The 23,358-nt window shown below is 44.8% G+C and overlaps 1 protein-coding gene and 1 long non-coding RNA gene across 6 annotated transcripts in view; one reads left to right on the top strand and one right to left on the bottom strand.

The window, feature by feature from the left end:
- Nucleotides 1-23,358, bottom strand: part of ATM (ATM serine/threonine kinase) — a 223,205-nt gene that overhangs the window by 38,334 nt on the left and 161,513 nt on the right. For all 4 annotated transcript variants that reach the window (XM_053310959.1, XM_053310960.1, XM_053310962.1 and 1 more), the window contains exons 48-51: nt 14,255-14,422; nt 12,692-12,811; nt 12,312-12,529; nt 7,377-7,584 (exon numbers count right to left, since the gene is read on the bottom strand). In XM_053310959.1, the coding sequence (XP_053166934.1) occupies nt 7,377-7,584; nt 12,312-12,529; nt 12,692-12,811; nt 14,255-14,422 (714 nt within the window). The remainder of the gene's footprint in view (nt 1-7,376; nt 7,585-12,311; nt 12,530-12,691; nt 12,812-14,254; nt 14,423-23,358) is intronic.
- The window catches only part of LOC128351444 (uncharacterized), a 42,429-nt gene continuing 32,318 nt past the window's right edge, over nt 13,248-23,358 (top strand). The window contains exons 1-2 of one of the 2 annotated variants that reach the window (XR_008319779.1): nt 13,248-13,383; nt 16,544-16,636. This is a non-coding gene — a long non-coding RNA (uncharacterized LOC128351444). The remainder of the gene's footprint in view (nt 13,384-16,543; nt 16,637-23,358) is intronic. The other variant, XR_008319778.1, reaches the window with a different exon arrangement.

Here is a 23,358-nt window from a genome sequence, read left to right as displayed (position 1 = left end):
ATGACTACAACGGATCACTTCCAGATCAAGAGTTACAGGTAAGCAACCTGTTTATCTGGATCGTGATCTGTTGTAATCATAAGCAATGGGTGATTAGCCAGCTTTCCTCCCGGAGGTGGGTGCAGTAGACCCAAAGCTCATGGCAACACCCTCTTTAGAACATTTCTTCCAAAGTTTGCTTCTAGAATCATTCGCAAGTCTAACGCATAATGTTTAATGAATGGCTGCTGAGAAGATCACGTGGCCACCATGCAGATATCTGCCATCTTGATGCCCGAGAGATGGGCTGCTGAAACTGCATATGCTCTGGTTGAATGTGCATGCATCGTTTTCAGTGGTGACACCCCCTGCCGTTGATATGCCAAGAAAATCAACTCCACTAGCCAATGTGCTAGACATTGGCGGGAGATAGGGAGGCCCTTGCATCTACCCTTGTAACCCACAAGCAGTTTTTTTGTTCCTCTGAATCCCTGAGTCCGCTGCAGGTAATAAAGGACCCCACGTACGTCCAAAGATTGAAGCAACACTTCCAAGGGCGTCTGGGGGTCCTGGAAAAAGGTATGTAAGATTATTTCTTGGTTTAAATGAAATTCTGATATAATTTTTGGGCAAAATGGAGGGTCAAGTCTCATGACCACTTTATGTGGATAGAAATGAGTATAAAGTTTATCCATGCGGAGAGTCGTCAATTCACTTACATGTCTTGCTGATGTGATTGCCACCAGAAAAGCAGCCTTCAGGGTGAGCAGACGGATTGGGACTGTCGTCAACAGCTCAAAAGGATGCTCTGTTAAAGCTGCCAGTACCAAAGACAGACTCAACTGTTCAATCGGCTTCCTAATAGGTGGATACAGATTACTGAGGCCCTTCATAAAGCGCTTGCATTCAGGATGGGAGAAAACTGTAGTACCATCCCAACCCTTGTGCTTTGAGGAAATGGCTGCTAAAAGTACTTTGATTGAAACATTAGCTAGGCCCCTTAACTTCAGCACAGTCAGGTACAGCAGCACTTGCTGTACTGCAGCACGGAAAGGCCGATTCCCCTTGGCACGCATATAGGTTGTGAAACGCTTCCACTTTCTGGAGAAATTTTGCCTTGAAGAACGTCTGTTGTTTAATAGAATGTCCTTCAAAACCCAATCCTCAATGCTGTCATCTGGAGTGTCTGGATATTGGGATGCAGAACTTCTCCCTGATATCTTTGAAGCAGACCCGGAGCAAGCAGGAATCTGTGGCAGCGACCTCTGGACAGTTGCAGGAGTGGGGCAAACCACGGTTGGCATGGCCACCACAGTGTCAGAAGAACGCAGGATGCTTTGTCCCTCAAAATTTGTGCTAGCACTCGGCCTATTATTGGTAATTGAGGGAAGAGATATAGGAGACCTGCACTCCAAGTATGCTGGAATGCATCCCCCAGAGATCCGTGCCCTATGCCTGCACGAGAGCAGTAGTTGACACACATTTTGTTGACATTTGTTGCAAACAAATCTACCGATGGGACACTGCAGATGTCGAAGACCTTCCTTAGATAGCAGTGTCTTATCTCCCATTCGTGTCTTTGGTTGTGATAGGAGACTCGACTGAGGTTGTCTGCTAGTTGATTGTCCTCACCTCTTATGTGTATCGCCACTGGATAGACGGCATATGCCACACACCATGTCTGAATTTTCAGGAACAGAGAACGCAAAGACATAGAGACAGTGCCCCCTTGTTTGTTGAGGTAGGCCATTGCTGACGTATTGTCCAGCTTGACTTGCACCACCATCCCCTTAGGCATGGGTTGAAGGCTCTTAGTGCCAGGAATACTGCCAGCAGTTCTAAGTAATTTATATGTTTTTGTGCCTGTACCTCCTTCCAAATGCCCTGTATGCAATGTTTCCTTCAATGGGCTCCCCAACCCATTAGAGATGCATCTGTCGTCACCCATTGCATCGGGGTCAATGGTGCAAACGTGACCCCTTGGGTCAGATTGCATTCTGTCAACCACCAATGGAAGCTTTTTATTACACTTGGTGGAATTCTCATATGTAACCTCTGGCTGTCCACATTGGGCTGGAAGTTGTGAGGGTACCAACATTGCAAGGTTCGCATATGCAGTCGTTGTATAGGACTGTTGTGGTACAGGAGGCCATTAGCCCCAGCAGAAGTTGTATATGTACCGCAGGCTGTATTGGATTGCATATAAATCCCGAATAAGAAGGTGCATCTGATGGATGCGTTCTTGAGGTAAGTATGCCCTTGTCATGTCCCCTAGCTCTGACAGCGAGGAAGAAAGGGAAGCTGTTGGCATTTCAGCCGAGTCTGGAATGTCTGAAGGGCAGAGCCCGACTGCAGTGGAATTAGCTGACGGTTCAGAACAGACTCAACAGCCTGAACCAGCAGAAAATGTCAGCGACCAATCGGGGGATGATTTAGGCATTGAAGCTCCACCGACGCCACAGCAACGCAGGTGTTTCAAACGCAGGTCACAACTGGAGGCGGTGCGGAGGAGCAAGCGCCTGTTATCGAAGGCTGACAAGCCGTTAATCCTGACACCTGGGAGCTTTCGACTGGCTCCATAAATTGGAGCCTCTGACTCCCACTCATTGCTGAGTTTCAACAATTGTCATTCACCCACAGCAAGCAGCCGAGCCGTGTACTTCGCTGGCCTTGGGCCAGACCTTGACAGCCCTCTTCTCTTCCAGGTCTAGGACTGTACCAATGAAGCTCAAACACCTCGTCGGGGTGAGATCCGATTTCTTCCAATTGATATTGATTCCAAGGTCCTGGAGCAATTGAACCATTGTTTGTATCTGCTCGACTAGACGTTGTTTGTTGTCGCTGACCAGGAGCCAATCGTCTACATAGGAACAAACTATTATCCCCTGCATCCTCAGATAGCCTATCACGACAGCCATCACTTTGGTGAACACCTTCGGTGCTGTCGAGAGGCTGAAAGGCAGCACTGTATACTGGTATATCAGTTGTCTTACCATAAACCTGAGATACCTGCAATTATTTTCCTGGATGCCTACATGAAAATAGGTATCCTTCAGATCTAATGTCGCCCCCCATGTCATCTGGGCCAGGAAGGGCAGAATTGCCTGCAAAGTTGTCATTCTGAATTTCTGTCAGAGATATAGTAATCGAGCTAGTAATTAAGTAATTAAGTATATTAAATAATATAATTAAATATAGTAATTAAGTCCATAATTGTCCTGATTCCACCATCCCTTTTCGGGATTGGGAAGTAGCGGGAATAAAACCCTGAAAGCCTGTTTGCCCACTGTACCGGTACAATTGCTTGTTTCTCCAGTAATACTTGCACCTCCTCTGGGAGAACTGACGTGGCTCTGGTGAACTTCATGCCCGAAAATGGTGGTCGAGCTTTGAACTCTATCGCATAACCGTCTGTATAATCTGTAAGATCCATTGATCTGATGTGCCATGCTTGTGCATGGCTTGCCAGTCTGATGGTGTTTCTGGCAACTACAGAACCGATGTTTCGGGTCCTGGCAATAATAGCAATTTCGTGTGTTTCCAATCCGATGTTGTGGGTCTTGGCTAATGCTGGTTTGTGCATTGGGTGAACAATCCAGTCAAAAAGACTGCTTGGAATTGTCTTTGTTTTGGCGGGTGTTATTTCCCTTAGACTTTTGGCTGAATCCCTTAGACCGTTGATATGGTCTGAATAGCTTTCTAAATTATATTTTCTCTTGGTAGCAGTAGGGCTTTTGGCAAGAATAAGAACGGCCCTTCAATGCTCTCCCAGGTGTGGATGTTGTTGTCATAAAGGTATGTGTTGTTAATTTGGACTTTTTAAAGGTTTCCATCGTAGAATCAGTATCATCATGGAACAGACCTTTCCCATTGAACGCAAGGCTTTCAGTCCGGTCTCTCATATCCTGAGGAAGGAATATAGAGCGTAACCAAGCGTGGCGATGCATGCTCACTGCTGTGACCATCATCCAGGACTCTGTCTCAGCCAGATGTTTAAAGGCGCTTAATTGTTGCCTTGTTATGGCTGTTTTCCTCTCATAAATTTCACTGAACTTCCATTGAAATTCCTCTGGTGACATGGATGTGGAGTCTTATAAGAGGGTATACAGGACGTTATTATAGCGGGCCATGCAGGCTGCATCGTTTGTAATTCTAATTGCTAAGCTGGACATGGAATAGATTTTTTGTCCCATCACATCCAGCTTTCTACCTTCTTTCTCGTCAGGTGTTGTGTGCTGGCGGCCTCCACGAGACATCGAAGCACAGTCAATGACCAGCGAGTTGGGCACTGGATGGAGTAACAGGTAAGTATTCTCTTCTTCACAATATAAGCTCTCCAACCTCTTAGGAGTGGGGGCTGAGACCTGCAGGGCCTCCCAAGCTGTCTTGGCTGCCTTGCTAATAGCTGGTATCATAGGCAAAGCCACAGGTTTGCTGCTTTGGATTTCGCCATCATATTGTACACCGGGTCTGCGTCCTCAGTATCAAGTGAACTGAGATCCATCCCTAGAGCCTCTGCAATTTCCCCGATAAGGGGATGATATGCCTTTAACTCTCCGTTCGGTGATCTAGAGTCAAGGAGGCACGTCCGAAGGCGGATCAGACCTACAACTACCCACATCAGAATCATTTCAGGTGCCTCATCTTCTGTAGAGTAGGCATCTGGGGAGGAAGGCTCCTCTGGAGGAGGAGGTCTAGATTTCCTTTGTCTCCATCCCGCTGCTTTTTCAGGTGGCAGCGAGATGGTAGGTAAGGCTTGCAAGCAAGAAGTTTGGATAGATGGCTCCAATGGTTAATGACCCCAGCTGAGGATTTGGTTCCCGTGGCAGTATGTGTTTTTTTTTGCACCAGCTGCAGCATCATCGCCTGCTGTTGTACCGGTTGTGGCATTTGAAATTGCAGAGTTTGGTGCTGGACCTTTGATTGTGCCAAATTCTCTCGTGGGGCAGAAGGTGCTTGCCGCACCTTCCAATGCAGGTAATCTGCATAGTCATTAGGAAGTGAGTGGCGGAAACCACAGGAATGAACTGGAGTAAGTTGTGTGGGCTGAAGCTCAAAACATTGAGATGAGGAAGCAGCAATCGTAATGAGGTTTTGTGCTGAAGAGTTAATGTCTGTTGCACCCTAAGCGGAGACATGGATGGTGTTTTTGGTGGACGTATGGGTTCTCCATTCTGTTTGATGTCGAGTCCCATACTCAAGAACCCATGAAATGTAGATCCTGATGGTGTACTGGAGGCTGAATCCAGTAGATCCTGTAAAGTAGGTGTGGCTCCCTGACATTGGCAGTAATCATCTGTTTGTCCCCTGAGCTGTGTCTGTAATTTTAGGGTTCTTAGGGTTGAGGGAGCTTGCACTGGGGTCTGAGCTGAGGATAGCAGATGGTAAGTTTTCAAGGACACTGACATTTGCAATTGTTGGTTCAATGTTAGACCAGCCGTAGTACATGCAGCTGTCGATGTCGGTGCATCAGCTGCTGTCGACATTGATGTCGAAGCTGCATTCGACGCTGACATGGCCCCGGCCAATGTCGAAGCCACTGCGGTAGATGCCGAAAAAGATATCAGCACTGTGGTTGACTCTCCGATTCACCCTCAAATGAACTGTGCTGTTGAAGGAGAAGGGGTGTGGTGCTTCTTTCTCGGAGGCACAACATTCTCATCAGAATCAGTTCTGGTTGACACCTCCTTTGCCTTTTTAAAGAGTCCATCTCCAGATTTTGAACAGTCGGTGCTTGTGGTTTTAGACTGCTGTTGTGCAGTTCCACGAGCGGTCGACTAAGTACTCGACGTCGACTTAGTACTCATACACTGACTGGGCAATCAATGTCAATCGGCCACTTGATAGCGAAGGGGAGTCTGGTCGTGGCGTTGGTGGATGGAGCGCCTCATTGTATAATGCTGCTCTAAGACACAGTGCTCTATTTTGCCTGGTTTGCTTGGAAAAAGAGCAGCAAATCTTGCATGCAGTCGTATTGTGCTCCTCCCCAAGGCACATCAAACTAGGGTCATGAAGATCAGTCGACGGGAGTTTAGCCTGGCATTTTGCACATCGCTTGAAAGTTTTCTTCACCTCCATTACTGAGGTAAAGGTCTGTTTGTATTCTGATGCTGAATCATAAGACAAATAGTTCTTTTCCCCCCTGTTCCAAGGTTGAATACCAATTAGTCCGTAATAGAAAACAAGCCAAATTGTTATCCAAAGAAAGTCTGTTATCCAGGTCAGTTTAAAGAAATAGTTGTTTTACCGAGGAGCTATCACTACGAGGCTTGAACGCTAAGGCGGTCAAAGGGAAACTGAAAGGAGGAACCCCCAACCACCAATCTTAACGAACTTTGCACAGCACATGCAGGCAGGGAAGGGCATCATGAGGAGCTACTTAGTCAGCCCACAAGGTTCTGCGCACAGGCGCAGAATCCATTGCTTATTACAATGGATCACGATCCAGATTAACTAAATACAAGGACCTTCAGATTAAAATTGAGTGGCTCTAGAAAAAGAAAACAATAGTGGTGTCAATAGTTGTGTGTGCCCTTGGTGCAGTACCAAAAGAACTTGAACACCATATTGACACCTTGGGCATCAATAAAATTACAACACATCAACTACAGAAGGCCACACTACTCGGTACAGCACGAATACTACGAAGATATCTTTAATTTTTTTTTTAGTTATCCTAGACCCTTGGAAAGGGCCTGATAATTAATGTATCAAATACAGTCAGTAAGATCTGGTAGACTGTGTGTAAACAGCATAATAATAATAATATAAAACAATCAGGCAATGTTTTTAATATGACATCTTGCTAAATGAACAATTTAAAATGGAAAGAGAAGAGCAAATGGAAAAAATTAACAGAAAGCATCAGAGAAGATACTACAGGTGGTTGGTCAATTTATTGGATCATGCTGTACACTCCTGCAATCATTAGCAGCAGAAAAAGTACAGCAGATATTTTTGTGGGCAGTAGAAAGAGCAAGCCCTGGTTCAGATAAATTTCTCATGAGCAGAGACTATGTAATGTGAAGGAACAAGACTGAACCTTTCTGCCCACCTATCAAAGCATATTTGTCCTGCCTTTGGTCCCACTTGGGATGGCCTACACATGCAAAAATCCAATGTGTTAGATCTGAGTCATGCAGTTCATACCCTACATACAATCTGAGAGTTACTTGCATGATCTGGAATGACACACATTGGACTTTACAAATGTAAGCCCTATACAAATTTTACACTTAAGTGTGGACATCCACAGTGAGTCTGGCAGCAGGATTGGTGCAAACTCGCTTCCCAACTTCCTGTATCTATCTATCTGCAGAGAACTGGCTCTGAGATCTCTTTTACTACACAGCAGAACCTGATTTCATGCAGGAGGAAAGCTTCAAAGGAAGACTAACCTGAATCATAGCATTGACTTCAGAAACCCCAGAGTTTTCAAGCCAGAGGGAACAAAGCCGGAAGATCCACATGTCATGTTCTTCTCCACTCAGTAAACAACGGATGTAGTTCTCAACTGCTTTGCACAGGAAACGTTTGCGATCTTCTCCCAATGCACGAATTGCACGTTCATCGAGTTCAAGCTCCCGTTGAACTTTGACTGTGTATCTTAACAACAAGAATTAAAGAATAAAATAATCAACCTACAATTCCATCTGCTTAAATGCCAATAGACGCATTTTTTAAAATAAATACCAGGCTGCTTACCTGTAACAGGTGGTCTTTTTGGTGATCCATGTTCACTCACAAAATGGGTTTTGCTCCTGCACAGTAATCCCAGTGTAAGAATTCAATAGCTCCATGAGATACTACTTATTTTCAGTGGGAGAGTACCTTCTCCTCAGCTCCTGATCGGCTGTTGTGATGAGCAAAAAATGTCGATGGATGAAGTCAGATAAACCATTATTACTGCAGAAGTATCCTAGCAGCGGGTTATGGAAGCATTGTAAGGATCAAAGCCTTTGGTAGCAGCGTAGTGCGTGAACCTCTTCCATTTGCAGTTATAGTTACTCCTGTTGACTCTTTCCATTCATTCAGAAAGCTGTTGCCTAGTAGTCGAGCTTCCAGGCAGTTAGGTTCAGGACCTGGAGGTTGTGATGGAAGATGAGGCCTGAGTCCTGTGACAGATTTTGGCATTGTGTTGACCTCATAACAGACGCAGCAATATGGGAAAGCACAGCTGTCGAGGCCACCATGGGGTGAGTAACAAGTCCCTACTTGTAAGATTTTGCTCACAATTTTGGAGAGCAGGGGAAAGGGAAAAAACAGGCATCTCCCATTGAGTCCCTCCTTATGCCTCCCTGGAGCAGTAGAGTTTGCACTTTTTCTTGTGTCGTGTCGCAAACAGGTCTATTAGTGGGGTCCCTCAGTTCTGAAACTTGTTGTTGTGAATCTCCTGATTCATGTCCCACTCGTGTTGCTGGGAGAAATTCAAGTCTCTGCTCAGGGTATTCACCAAGGTGTTATTCACTCCCTTGATCTGTAGGGCTATTGGATGTACACTATGGCATATGCTCCACTCGCACAACTATAGTGCTAGACTGCAGAGAGACCATCCCTCCTTGGCAACTGAAGTAGGAGATCACTGTTGTGTTGTCCAGCAGAACCTGTACTAAATTTTTTAGCAGGGGTAGAAATGATTTTAGGTCAAGTAATACTGCTAGCAATTCCAGAATGTTTATGTGCAGTGATTGCTGTTGCAGTGTCTACTTCCCTTGAGCATGAAATCCCGCACAGTGTGCTCACCATCCCCGTAAGCATCAAAGAGTCTGCTTTGATTGATCTTGATTTCATCCTTTTTTGCTGCCATTGCCTGTGGTTGTATGGCTTTTGATCATGCTATACTTGTACAGGTTGAGTATCCCTTATCCAGACATCTGAAATCCAGAATGCCACACTGTACACACCATGCCATATCAAAAACAAAACGCCTCAGCTCACTCGCTCACAGATTCCCAATTTTGCTGCTTTTAAACATGCAGTCAAAACTTACTTATTTCAGAAGGTGATTAGTGACAGGGATTTTGTCTGTAATTCTCTCTAGTTGCAGCTCTGTTTTTACTGTGAAGCTTTTTAATGTTTTTTATGTTTTTGCTTTGGTGCTAGAGGGAAAAGGGAAACCCCCTTCCTCCACTCCCTGCTCTCTTTGGCGCCTGCTCTGTTGGCGTCTGTTTTGGCGCTCTGGATCTCATGCCCACGATATCTCATTATGCAAATATTCCAAAATCCGGAAAAATCCAAAATCCAGAACACTTCTGGTCCCAAGCAGTCCAGATAAGGGATACTCAACCTGTAATATGATCTTTTCATCTTTTCCACAGTCTCATCATCGGTTTGTGTGCTGAAGATACCTTCTCCCTCAAAAGGCAGATTTTCTATCTTGTCCTTCATGTCAGGTTGAAGAGATATTAGCCTAAGCCAAGCATGCCTCCTAAGGGACACAACACCTGAGATGGCACAAGACTCTGTTTCTGTCAGGTGCTTTGCTACACTCAGTTGCTTGCTGGTGATGTCAGCAGATTTGTTCAGGGCCATCTTAAAATTTCTCATGAAACTCCTCTGGCACATGTTTCAGGTCTTCCTTCAGATTATCCCAGACAGAGTAGAGGTTTTTAGCCATGCAAGCCATGTAGTTGGTTATTTTTATTTTTATGGATAAACACTATGTTGAATAAAAACTAAACTCTATGGCATCTAACATTCTCCCTTTATCTACTGGGGCTGAGTGTTTCTTGCCCAACTTGCTACTAATAGCACAATCTACAACCAGTGAGTTAGGTGGAGGATGTTTCAAGAGGAAGGGGAACAACTCTTCCTGAATCCTGTACAGGCTCTCTAGTCTCTCTGATGTGGAAGTAGAGGCTGATGGTGATTTTTTCTGTGTTTGCTAACACTGGCAGCATAGGCAGAGATGCCAGTTGAGATTAAGAAGAGCTGGCTACAAAATTATAAACAGGATCTTTGACTTCCTGTGTTGGTGCTTTGACCTCCAACCCTAGTGCTTTTTCTATGTCCGCTACTTGAATTCTGTATTATTTTGTTCTCCTCTGTAGGTGAGCTGGAGGGTGGGGGTTAGTGACAATTTCACTCAGGCAAGAGTCTGAGGGATTCTCTGTTTGAACTGAATCTTCCTCAGAAGAAGATGTACAATAATATTCCCCATCAGATTGTTCTTTCTGTATTTCAGGTGACTTTTTTGGCGCTGGAGAATGGTGGATAATCTGCAAATAAAGATCAGTTTGGTGAGTATCAATGAGGTCCTTTGCTTCTCCTTTTCAGGCGGTGCAGCAGGAACCTCAGGACCTTTGAATGGAGAGTCAGTAGTGGGGCTGGTTGTGAGACCCTGTTCTTTAGCAGGGATTCTGTCTCAGTTTCATTGATTTCCATAACCTGTCATCATCACCATGGTTTGAGCAAGCTGGAGAGATGTCTGGTTAGAAATCTATCCTGATGGGTGACTCAGTGAAGATCCTAGTTTTGGTGGAGAGTCTTGGTTATCTATTTCATTGATATTGATGCAGCTATAGTCAACGTTGACTGTGGAGTCCATGACGACAGAGGTGTAGACTCAGAAGATACACTGAAGTCAACACCAGTGTTGATCCTGATGTTGAGGGCCTTGGAGTGTCCAACATCGAGGGTCTTGTAGCATCTAGAGTGTCTTGAAAGTGTTGATGCCAGCCTTGCACTGTGGATGGGGACAGTGTGTGGAGGAACGTTTTGGACACTGACAAAGTCAATGATAGGCTTCTCCAACAAAGCCAGTGTAGATGGTCGGTTGAGCAGCATTGATACATGGCAGTGCTTTTTGCTCGAAGGGCTCAGCAAGTCCACTTTTGATGCTTTCTCTTCTTTGGTGCAGCTTCCGACCATCAATTTTGATGCCTCAGGTTTCTTAAATGCCTAATCCCTCTGATCCTGAAAAGACAGAGTCGGCCAAGCCCCTGAGCTCGTGGAGTGCTCCAACATTGATCTCGAGGGTCATCGATCGTCCAAAATAGATCTCACTGATGTGGATGGAAGTGGCGATCTTGGCACTGGAGTCAGGGGTATGAACACCATTTCATATAGTGCTGCCCTTAAGACAGAGCTCACTGATTTTTCATGTTTGCTTTAAAAAATACAAGCAGATTTTGCAGGATCTCACGTTGTGGTTCACCTAGGCAAATCAAACACTTGTCATGCCTGTCAAAGGAAGGTATCATTATTCTACATGTGGTCTACTTCTTGAAAGTTTTTTAAAGAGACCATTAGAACAGTAGTTAAAATGTAACACGAAAGAGAAACCTTAAAACAGTCCATTGTCCAAAAGCCAGTAATTTCACTGATAGAAGAACAATTTTAAAGAGAGATCCGAAGGTTAAACCGAGAAGTAGTCTGCAGGTCCAAGCCAAAATAAACAAATAATTTTTTTCTCACAGGAAACTAGTAACAAACAGAGCAAATCCTTCATTATGTGAGCGGTGCAGCAGTCAAGAAGGAATTGAGAAGGCGCTCTCCTGACAAAAATAACAATCACACCATGAGCACAATTCGGCAGAGCCAAAGACCACCTCATGGAGCTACCAAATTCTTCCGCAGGGGTTGCAGTGCAGGTACAGAACCCATTTTGTGAGGGAACATGGATCACTTCAAAGATTCTTGGTTTCCAATTCTTCCCTAATGCATGTGCCTCCAACTACTTAGACAATACAATAAAAGGAATCAAATCCAAATAGCAAGAACTGGGGGAAAGTGAAAGTTCTTGATTAAGTTCCCTCTACGGAGGACTGGGAGCTTGTAAAACTTAGAGCTGATGTATGCTTTTCTCTAACAAAAGACACAGCAGACCACTGAACTGCAAGGATGTGTCTGAATAATTTCAGTGCCTCTCTGAAGAGGCACCAAAATGATTCAGCTCCCTGCAGCTGAAACATTTTGGTGCGGGCCCCACCCTACAAGCCTCCATTGCTCTGCACTGCCCCAGCGTGGTGCTGTTCTAAGAAACACATCCCCATGAAAGTGGCAGCCCGTGCCGCAGTCTCCTTTAAAACGCTCCACCACAGCGACGGGATGCTTCCCCCAGCATCCCTCGCGAGGCATCAGCACGTAAATGATGTCAACACCGACAACGCACAAGGGATGCTGGGGGAAGCATCCTGTTGCCAGGGCAGGGCATTTTAAAAGAGACTGTGGCACAGGTTGCCACTTTCATGGGGATATGTTTTTTAGAACAGTACCATGATGCAGGGTGGTGGAGGCTCGAAGGAGGGGCAAGTAGGACTTTCCTGCTTCCTCTTACGGGAATCCTTCCCTGGGATGTCTCTGAAGTATTTTGCGCACATCCCTAAGCATACCTGTTTGTCTGAACCTTATGTTCCCGTAGGAGGCCAACTTCCTCCTTGGCCTTCTTCAACAAAGCTTGCTTGTTTTCAAATTCGGCTGATTTCATATAGTTCTCAATCCTTTGATACTGAGTATCAGAAAAACGAGCTAGAGACAGAAAAGCCTTCATCTTTCCACTTTTCAGCTCATCATTACCAGCACCATTTTGGCTCCCAGCAACTTTTACTGCCTAAAACCAATGTTATAAAAATGATAAGCAATCAGTTTGGTCATTAAACAATAACTGCTTAATGATTAAATAAAAATATCAGTGCAAATAAAATAATAAAACAACACAATCAAAATGTTATCACAAATCCTCTATCACAGGGGTTCAGCCAAAGGACTTTACCTTTTCCAAGTAATTCTGCATAATGATTGTAGGATTTTCCAAGCAAGTCTCTGCTAACCAGTTGCCACATAACCTCAGGCATTCTGTGTAAGTTAACCTCAGGCGTGGGTCTTTCTCAGCCTTAGAACAACAATATATTCACACAGGTCAGACATATTAACTAACAAATGCAGGTAAGATAGATAAATCCCTCCCACCTTGACAAGTAATGATTCACTTTTCATTTATAATCTTGCTTTTGATTAAGGTTTTCTGCATATTCTTGGTCTTTTTAAATACAGGAATGTCACAGCACAATATGCTACACTTGTATTTCTTCAACACAAAAGTAGAAATTTAAGCAACTAATGTAGAGACCCCCAGAGACACCTCACATGACTCCCCATTGCCCCCTGCCCAGCCCCAAGTCCCCTCAGCCGCTTGCCCTCTTCGGCCTCTCTCCTGCTTGTACTCCTGGCCGGAAATCTAAGCAGCATACAAGCTGCCTGCAAAGAGCTCCTTTTCTCCCCGCCTCTCAGCTGATCGGCGGGTGGGCGGGGCTTCCAGGGAGGCCTCCGTGTAGGCCTCAGTGAAGCCTGAACTGGAGTAGGCTTGCAGGGAGGCCCCAAGGAAGGAAGGAGGCAGGCAGGCAGGCAGAGTGGCCCCCACAGCTCTCTGCAGCAGACCCTCTGCCCAGCCCAGCATTTTGCCAGGTAGAATGTGCACTCCTTTTTGTGGTCAACCCCCCCCCCGCCCATATATAGAGATCTGCTTGCCATAGGGCTTTGATATGGAAGGGGGGAAGAGACTGAGAAGTCTTTGAATATTTAATTTAAAACAGCTTGGAAAATTTGCTGGCTTAAAAAAAAAACCTATCTAAAAATCCTATTAGTGGCTTGTTTCATGGCAGAAAATTATAAAAACTTCTGGAACAAACAATATTATATTTATTTATTCATTCATTCATTTATAAATGCACTTATGCTCAAGTTGTTTTGCAACCCAGAAGGTCTGAGTGAGAACTGTGAAGCATGTGTGGTGCTTTTATTTTATTTTATTTTTCTTGTGTGTGAAGTGCTCCCCAATAACTTGCAGGGACTTCAGGGTAAATCTGGCCAACATGTGAATGCAGCACCTCCATTCCAGAGGAGATGTGTGTTAAAGGGCTTTAAAAGCCTCCTGCAAAAAACCTCCTGCAATCAAACTTTACTGAATTTGTTCAAAATTCTGAGAAAACATACATAGGCTCACACTGCATGGTTGAAAGTCTCCTTTGCTAATCTGCAGCAAGGGTCCCATTTTAATAATTAGTGTTTCTAGTGTGTTCTAGGCATTAAAAGTAGCACAAATATATAGTACTCAATGTATATCACTATATATTGTGAAGTGTCCATGTATGTATTCACTGAAATGTATTTCTAGGCAGCATACTTATTCTGAAATATCAGACTTAAATCCTTGGGGGCCTGGGGTGTGTGGAGGCCTTGGACTTTGAGGCGGGGGGGGCGCATTTTAAAATCTCGTCTCTGGGCCCACTCCAACCTTGCTACGCCCCTGTCAACAGTACTAAAGATACTATACAACCTTGGACCAATCTTCATCCAGCTTTTTGATCATCTCCTTAAGAATACTCAGTGCCAAGCTTTCTTCTTTTTTATCCCAGAACACCTGAGCTTCCTCCAGTTGCCATTCAGATACCTCATGTTCAGTTGCATGGTACTGTTTTATTTGAAACATTGCTCTTTCTGGAAGCTGAAAAAGCAACAAACAACTGCTCACATTTTTCAACAGAAAATTATGTGAATCCTATTTCTGGCATGAATGAAAACAGATCCTTATACTTACTGTCCAGATCTGACTTAAGGCCCTAAGTACCAGTTATAAGGCAGAGGACAGTACCACCAATGCATGTAACCACTTCGCGGTTGCAATTTTTAGCTGCAGATTATATTGTCAACAGAAACTTCAAGGAACCAATGAAGAACATGGATGATGATGATGATGATATCTTGGATTATTATAATGCATTTAAAGGGTTCAAAATGCTCTAAACAGGGTTTCTTAACCTTGGGCCCCCAGATGTTGTTGGACTACAACTCCCATCATCCTCAGCCACAAAGCCCATGTCTGGGGATGATGGGAGTTGTAGTCCAACAACATCTGGGGGCCCAAGATTAAGAAACCCTGCTCTAGAAAGTTTATTGCACACAACAACTCTGCAAGGTAGGCCAGTGTTGTTATCCCCAAATGGTAGATGAAGGACTGAGTGGTGATGGAGGGCTGAGGTCAAAAGACTTGTAGTTTGCCTAAGGCTGCCAAGTGAGTTTGTGGTTAGCTCACACTCTTATACTACATGACACCAGAAAGTGGACACATACTCTACATCACTTATCACAGATTAGTAAACCCTGAAACACATTTGAATAATCCTTTGATACCTCATTCGAGGGGCTAAAAAGTGGTAAATGGAATGACTTCAACTCACCCACACCTTTAATATGAACTTATGGCAGGAACAGGGTTTCTAGCATGCACTCACAGATATGAAACCTGGGATTGGTAGCCCTTTCGGGTGAATTAATTCAGAATAAAAAGCTATTGGCTTGTATATGTTGTGTCAGAGTTTCAGTGCCTAGAGAGAGATTAGCATACAGAAAGGATAACTAGGGAGGAGAGGAAAGGCAGACACAGGCTGAGGAGCTAACACCATCCAGTTCCTATGTTCCAGCTGAGGTGGTCCCTCCCTCCCCAGCTGCCATCAAAGAGCAATGATCTTGCTTTGAAAGGAAGAGAGAAGAAAGAAGTTTCACAAGCCTAAACTTCTCGGCATGTAAAGATCTAAACATGTTGCTTGATGTATGGTTCTTATAGAAGCTTTTATAAACTGCTTTGGGAGAGTCCTCTGAGAATCGGTATTTACAAGCCAAAAACAAACAAAAGCAAACAACTGACCCACTTGAAGATTTTAAGTTGCCAACAAACAATATAAAACACACTCCACACAGAATGAATATGCAAACCCACCCGCAAAAACATAACTGATGGAAGAAGGCTCTTAAGCTACTTAGTGGGTATTACTTAGTAATAACCATGAAAAATGCAAAAGTTGCTCAACTGTAATGCTTGATCTGGAAGTGATTCGTTACATTCATAAGAGTGGGTTCTGCACCTGTGTGGGACCATTTGGGCAGAATTGACTAGCTCCTTGAGGTGCTTAGCCCTGTCCCCTGCACGTTGTGCACTTTCCTTAGTTTGGGCGGGCTAGTGTTTTCTCCTCAGTTTTGGAAGGACCAACATTTGGATTCAACCATTGTATGGAACCAGTCCACAGTTCAACAAGCTATGTAGCACTTCATGTTCTATAAACATACGTTTTGTCACTTCACATATTGCAGCAGGGCTGGCAGGAGGGTCTTATGAATGCAGCAGATCACTTCCAGATCAAAAGTTACAGGTTAGCAATCTGTTTATCTGAATCGTGATCCGTTGCACTCATAAGAGTGGGTGACTAATGAGCTGTCAGTCTGGAGACAGGTGTAGTATGCTAAGGTAAGACCCTCTTCAGCACACCCCTCCCAAAATTGGCCTGAGCTGCAGAGACAAGGTCCAAGGCGTAGTGCTTAACAAAGGTATGATCAGAGGACCAAGTTGCTGCTGTACAGATGTCCTTGAGCTTAATGCCAGCCATATGGGTGGCAGAGGTAGCATAAGCCCTGGTAGCATGAGCCCATATGGCCTTTGGGGGTTCCACCTTTTGGTGCTTATATGCCAGGAAAATCAGTTCCACAATCCAGTGGATAATCTCTGCCTGGAAATTTGGCAACCTTTCACTTTGCCCTTGTAACCCAAAAAAGGTGTTTCATCTTCCTATAGGGCTTGGTCAGATTCAAGTAGAATAGGAGTACATTCCGTACATCCAAGGAATGCAGTGACAGTTCCAGAGCAGCCGCGAGATTTCAGAAGAAGGTAGGCAAGACAATGTTGCTGTTGATGTGGAAGTCCATAACCACTTTAGGCCTAAATTCAGGGTCCAAGTGAAGCACGTCTTCATGAAATTTACCATAGAGGACATCAATGTGAAGGGCATTTAATTCCTTCACCCACTGGGCCGACATTATGGCTAGCAGAAAAGCCATCTTCAGAATCACAAGTTTTGGAAGGACCATCACAATGGGCTCAAATGGAGACTCTGTCAAAGCTGATAGAACCAGGGATAGGCTCCACTGTTCGGTAGGCCAACTGATAGGTGGGCAGAGGTTGTTTAGACCTTTTAAGAACCTCTTCGATTCCGGATGTGAGAAAACTATCTTTCTGTCTCATCCAGGACGGTGAGCAGAAATGGTAGCCAAGTGGACTCTGACAGAAATAATGGCCAGCTTCTGCTGCTTCACGTTTGTGAGGTATAACAACACCTTGCGAGAAGTAGCAGTTTGCGGCAGGAAGTCGTGCTTCTGTGTACATCCTAAATCATTTCCATTTGCTGTTGTACACATGTGGACAGATTTGTTGGTACCCTTAACAGCTCGTTGAAAAAGTGTTTTATGCCTCCTGAAAAGCGATTAAATGAAAAGCAATTGTCCCATGTATTCCTGCATGCCTTTGATATGTCATCAAGTAAAGCAAGGCAAGTATGAAAAGAGATAAAGTATTGCTTATTCTACAAATATATTCTAAAGTGGCCTGGACACATTTGTTAGTACCCCTAGAAAAGATCATAAATAACTGGATAAGAGTGATTTTTCAAATTAGCTGTTTTCTTTAATTAGTATCAGACATGTCTCCAAACGTGCAATCAGTCATTCAGCCTATTGAAATGGAGAAAAGTAGTCAATCTGCTGTTTGGTATCATCGTGTGTCCCACAATGAACATGGACCAGAGAAAGCAAAGGAGAGAGTTGTCTGAGGAGATAAGAAAGAAAATTATAGACAAGCATGTTAAAGGCAAAGGCTATAAGACCATCTCCTGTGACAACAGTTGCAAATATTATGAAGTTCAAGGTCCATGGGACTGTAGCTAGCCTTCCTGGACGCGTCCTCAAGAGGAAAATCGATGAGAGCAGAATGAGCAGAAGAATAGTGAGAATGATAGACAAAAAGCCAAGGACAACTTCCAAAGAGATACAAGCTGTACTCCAAGGTCAAGGTCCATCAGTGTCTGATTGCACCATCTGTCGCTTTTTGAGCAACAGTGGGCTCAATGGAAGAAGACCCAGGCGGACTCCACTGTTGAAAGAAAAACATTAAAAAGCCAGACTTCAATTGGCTAAAATGCATATTGACAAGCCACAATGCTTCTGGGAGAATGTCCTTTGGACAGATGATACAAAACTGGAGCTTTTTGGCAAGTCACACCAGCTCTATGTCCACAGACGAAAAAATGAAGCTTTCAAAGAAAAGAACACCATACTTACTGTGAAACATGGACGAGGCTCAGTTATGTTTTGGGGCTGCTTTGCTGCATCTGTCATGGGGTGCCTTGAGTCTGTGCAAGGAACAATGAAATCTCAAGACTTATCAAGACATTCTGGAGCGAAACGTACTGCCCAGTGTCAGAAAGCTCTCTCTCAGTCTTAGGTCATGGATCCTCCAACAGGATAATGACCCAAAACACACAGCTAAAAGCACCCAAGAATGGCTAAGAACAAAACATTGGACTATTCTGAAGTGTCCTTCTATGAGCCCGGATTTGAATCCTATCGAACATCTATGGAAAGAACCGAAACATGCAGTCTGGAGAAGGCACTCTTCAAACCTGACACAGCTGGAGCAGTTTGCTCAAGAAGAGTGGGCCAAACTACTTGTTGAGAGGGGCAGAAGTCTCATTGAGAGCTACAGGAATTGCTTGTTTGGAGTGACTGCCTCTAAAGGTTGTGTAAGAAAATATTAGGTTAAGGGTCCCATCATTTTTGTTCATGCCATTTTCATTTGTGTTATGATTTGAAATAGTCTGTTGCATAAAAACTCTAAAGCAAAGTCTGATTTTTGTTAAATGCAGAATAAACAATAATGGGTGCCAATTACTTTTGTCAGTTTCAAGTTATTTCAGAGAGAATTGTGGGTTCTTTTTTCGTGGAGGGGTACCAACACATTTATCCACGTGTGTAGTTGATGCGAGTAGATTTTTTTCCTGCTGTTGAATAGGATGTCATTCAATAGCCTATTCTCCAAGTTCAAGTTCAGAGTCTTCAGGTCGGGATGGCGGAGCCTGCCGCTCCCTCGTACCAGAAGATCCTCTCACTGAGGCAGACGTCTGTGGTGACCCTTTGACAGTCTGAGTGCTTCCTGAAACCATGGCTGTCGAGGTCACCATGGAGTCATCAATATGCAGTTTGCAGACTCCTGCAGGATTTTTGCTAGAACTCTGTTGAGCAGAGGATAAGTGGGGAAAATGTATAGAAATTTTCGACCCCAGTTGAATTGGAAGGCATTCCCTCTGGAGTTGTGAATGATTTCAGCCTTTGAGCAATACTGGGGGCACTTTTTGTTCTCCAATATTGTGAACAGGGCAATATCTGGGGTCCCCCAGGCTTTGAACATCAGGTACATCAGACTGGCTTCCCATTTGTACTGCTGCAGGTAGATTTGCAATCTGTTGAGGTGGTCTGCTAGAGTATTCTCCACACCTTCGATGTGAATCGCGGTCAAAATAATTTGTTGCGCTATTGCCCAATGCCAAATTTGCAGGTTTAGCATGCAAAGGGAGAGGGACACTTTCCATCCCAGGCGGTTTAGGTACACGATCACCATGGTATTGTCCAGGCTGATTTGCATTACCTTGCCCTTCAGAGAGGGCTGGAAGGACTTCAGCACCTGAAAGACTGCGAGAAGTTCTAAAAGGTTTATATGCAGCTGGTGCTGGTTCGGAGATCCCCACAGTGGGCTCCCCAGCCCTACAGGGAAGCATCCATTGTGACCTAGGCAGTCTGTTGAGGTACCTGGACGGGGACTCTTGAAAGCAGGTTGATTTCCTTCATCCACCACTGGAGGGAAAGCAAGACTGGATAAGAAACTGTCACCTTGTGAGCACTGTCCACGTTTGGCTGGAAAACTGAGAGAAACCAGATTTGAAGATGTCTGAGTTGTAGTTTGGCATACTGTGCAGTGGGGGTGCATGACGCCATTAGCCCCAGCATTTTCTGCACTTCGTGCACCCTCTGAGTGAGTTGTGCCACAAAGGCAGCTATCTGAGTCTTGATGCACAAGAAGCGCTCCTTGAGCAGAAAAGCCTGTTGCAACTCTGCATCAAGGACGGCCCCAATGTAGTCTATATTCTTTACTGGCTGTAGCCTAGACTTCATCCAACTGACCTGGATGCAAAGATCCTTGAGCAGGTTCAGGACTGTCAAGACCTGAGAAGCTAATTCATCTTCCCACTGTCCTATCAAAAGCCAGTCATCGATGAATGAAAGAATTGTAAACCCCTGCAACCGGAGGTGCACTATGATCACGGCCATGCATATTATAATTACATGGGGCGCTGTTGCCAAACCAAATGGTAGTATATTGTGCGGATAGATATGGTGCCCCACTGTGAACCTGAGGTACTGCATGTGGTCGCACTGGATCCCGACGTGGAAGTACACATCTTAGAGATCCAACGCTGTGAACCATTCCTCCCCATGAAGGAGAGGAAGGATGCTCTGCAATGACGCCATATGAAACTTGCGCATGTCCACATGATGGTTCAGCCACCATAAGTCCATGATTGGCCATAGGCCTCTATCCCACTTGAGGAACTGGAAGTAGTGGGAATAAAACCCTCACCACTGGTCTGTCCATCGAACCAGCGTTCGCCTCAGAGAGCCTGAACTTCCTCCATCAACAGCAGGGATTCTGACCCCTACTTGACCCCATTAACAATGGCAGAGTTGTGAATTCTATCGCATAGTCTGTCTGGACTATATGAAGAACCCAATGTTTCAATTTTATGTTGCACCATGCCAAGACATGACTTGCCAGCCTGATGTTGGGGGTGGCTAAGATGGATTGGATGCTGAAAGTCGGTATTGGGAATTCTTAGAAAGGTTGTTCCAGAGGACAGGCCACGTCCTTGTCAAATATGCTGTTTCTCTGAGTCAGTGGTTCTCGGGCATGGGCCTTGAGAATTCCTTGCTTTCTGATTGAACGGTTTTCTGTTGAAGCATTGATAAGGCTTACGATACTTTTTCTTCTCTGAGTGCTTTTAAGAGCATTGTCTTCTGCCGAAGGAACGGTATTTGGAAGAGTAAGTCTGGGAAGGCACGGTGAACATTTTCACCATGAAATTGGATTTTTTGATAGACTCCAGGGTAAAGTCTATGGATTCACAGAAAAAATCCTTCCCATCAAATGGCAAGTTCTCTACTTTGTCCTTCATGTCTGGTTGAAGAGCAGTGGACCGCAGCCATGCATGACTCCTCAGGGAGATTGCAGTCACCAAAGTGCAATTCGGTTTCTGCCAGATGCTTGGCATTGCTCAACTGTTGCATAGTATGGAGGATAACCGTGGCATGAATTTCATTGAACTTAGCCAAGAATTCCTCTGGCGACAAATCAGCTTGCTCATTAAAGAGAAAATCCCAGAGAGAGTAGGAGTACTTGGCAAAACACACAGCATAGTTAGCAATTTTGACTGCAAGACAAGAGGTTGAGTAGATCTTGAGACTCATTACATCTAATTTATGACCCTCCTTGTTCCCCAGGGTGGTGTGTCTCTTCCCAGTCTTGGAAGAAGAAACACAGTCCACAACTATAGAGTTGGGAGATGGATGTTTTAGCAGAAAATCGTTCTCTTCCTCCTGGATCCTGTATAGGTTTTATAGGTGTTTGGAAGTGGGGGAAGAAATCTGGAAAACCTCCCATGCTGATTTAGCAGCTTTGGTGATCACCAGGATCACAGGAAGGTTCACAGGTTGTGTGGTAGCCATGGAATTGAAAAACTTGTATACTGGATTGTCTATGTCCTGCGTTTGCTTCTTTAGCTCTAGACCCAATGCCGCAGCCATGTCACTAATCTGGCGGTGATAGGAGCACACCTCATTCGGGGAGACATCCTTCCTGGGAATCACTTTGATATGAGGATCATCCGGGTGCTCACAGGAATCGGAGGAGCCAGACATGGAAGAATCATAGTCGTAGTCAGCCATGAGTATGACTGTCTAGGGAGCCGAAGGGGTAGGTCCCTTCTTCTTTGGGGCAGTCTGTGTCATAGAAGAGCAAGGTCACTGTCTGAGTAGACTGACTCTTCGGTGGAGGAGCCTTAGGGGTTTCCACTTGCGTAGACATACAGGTGAGGAAGACTGTGTTGGGAGGTGCTGCCGGGGGGTCCCAACTGGAAGGAGTGACCTGACCCATGTTCAGGGGGCAGGGCTAAGTGAATCAAAGAGCTAGTCCTGCCCAAAGAGTCCTGTACAGGTGCAGAACCCACTCTTATGAGTGCAACGGATCACGATCCAGATCTTGCAAATACTAAGTCTCATTTTACACAAAAGACACGATTGCATGCACTTCTTTGGGGGAAAATTGAAAAGATACCCACAAGCACACTGATGCTCCATAATTCTTAGTGCTGTTAGATTCTTCTAACTACTGACCAGACACTCCGCTGCAAATAAACTTGCCCAAAACGCAGTGGCTTTTCTTCCACATCTTGATTTTCCTGGGCCACTTATAGCAGACGGGACTATAAACATGCAAGTAAGATAGTGGGGCTATTCACATGACCTTGTGGATGGGCGGGAAGGCAGGGTTCAACATACCTTCTCCCAGATGATCGGTCTGTGTTTCTTTGGCACACAAGCCACACATCCACACAACCCACGCTGCTGGGAGTAGCACAGATCACCGTGTGATGAGTGTGGTGCCTTGGGGGATTCCCCCATCAGATGGGCACTCTAGGCTCCCGTCTCTGTGTCTCCTCGGGCTGATGGAGTCTGAGGAGACACATGACCTCAGCTGCCAGGTTAAGGGAGCACTTGCTCCCTTAACCTTGGCTAAGAGCCGGGCTTAGGAGTGGGGTTGCTGGACAGGAGTGCAGGGATCCATGAGGATCTTGGTGCTCCACACAAGCAGCCTAGCCCAGGCTGACCCCTGCTAACTTGGCAAAGAGGCACCTTTTAATGTGGTGATTCTCTTTATTTAGCAGGGGGAGAGTAACTGGCCATATCCACCCCCAGCACAGTACCTCCAGTGACTGTTGTTGGTGCCTATCTTATGTTTCTTTTTAGATTGTGAGCCCTTTGGGGACAGGGAGCCATCTTATTTGTTTGTTATTTCTCTGTGTAAACCGCCTTGAGCCATTTTTGGAAGGGTGGTATAGAAATCGAATTATTATTATTATTTCTTGTTTACACAGTCAGACAGGTGTTATTGACTGGTTTGTTTTATCCAGACATCGAGTCCTTCCCAAGGACCTGGGATGGATGGATTTTATCATCAATACTGTTGGTTATTATAGATATCATCGCAAAATATAGGCTGTTCCCAGTAAAGCTGCTTTTTGTAATTGCCTGATGGTGATTTCCGTGGCCCCTATGGTGTTGAGGTGCTCTTCAAGGTCTTTTGGGACTGCACCCAGGGCGCCAATCACCACTGGAATTATTTTGGTCTTTTTCTGCCACAGCCTTTCAATCTCAATTTGTAGATCTTTGTATTTTGTGATTTTTTCTATTTCTTTTTCTTCTATTCTGCTATCCCCTGGTATTGCTATG

This window comes from Hemicordylus capensis, chromosome 3, assembly GCF_027244095.1.
Source record: "Hemicordylus capensis ecotype Gifberg chromosome 3, rHemCap1.1.pri, whole genome shotgun sequence".
Taxonomy (NCBI): Eukaryota; Metazoa; Chordata; class Lepidosauria; order Squamata; family Cordylidae; genus Hemicordylus; species Hemicordylus capensis.
The sequence above is the reverse complement of the archived record's forward strand: the minus strand, read 5'-3'. Positions and strand labels throughout refer to the sequence as shown.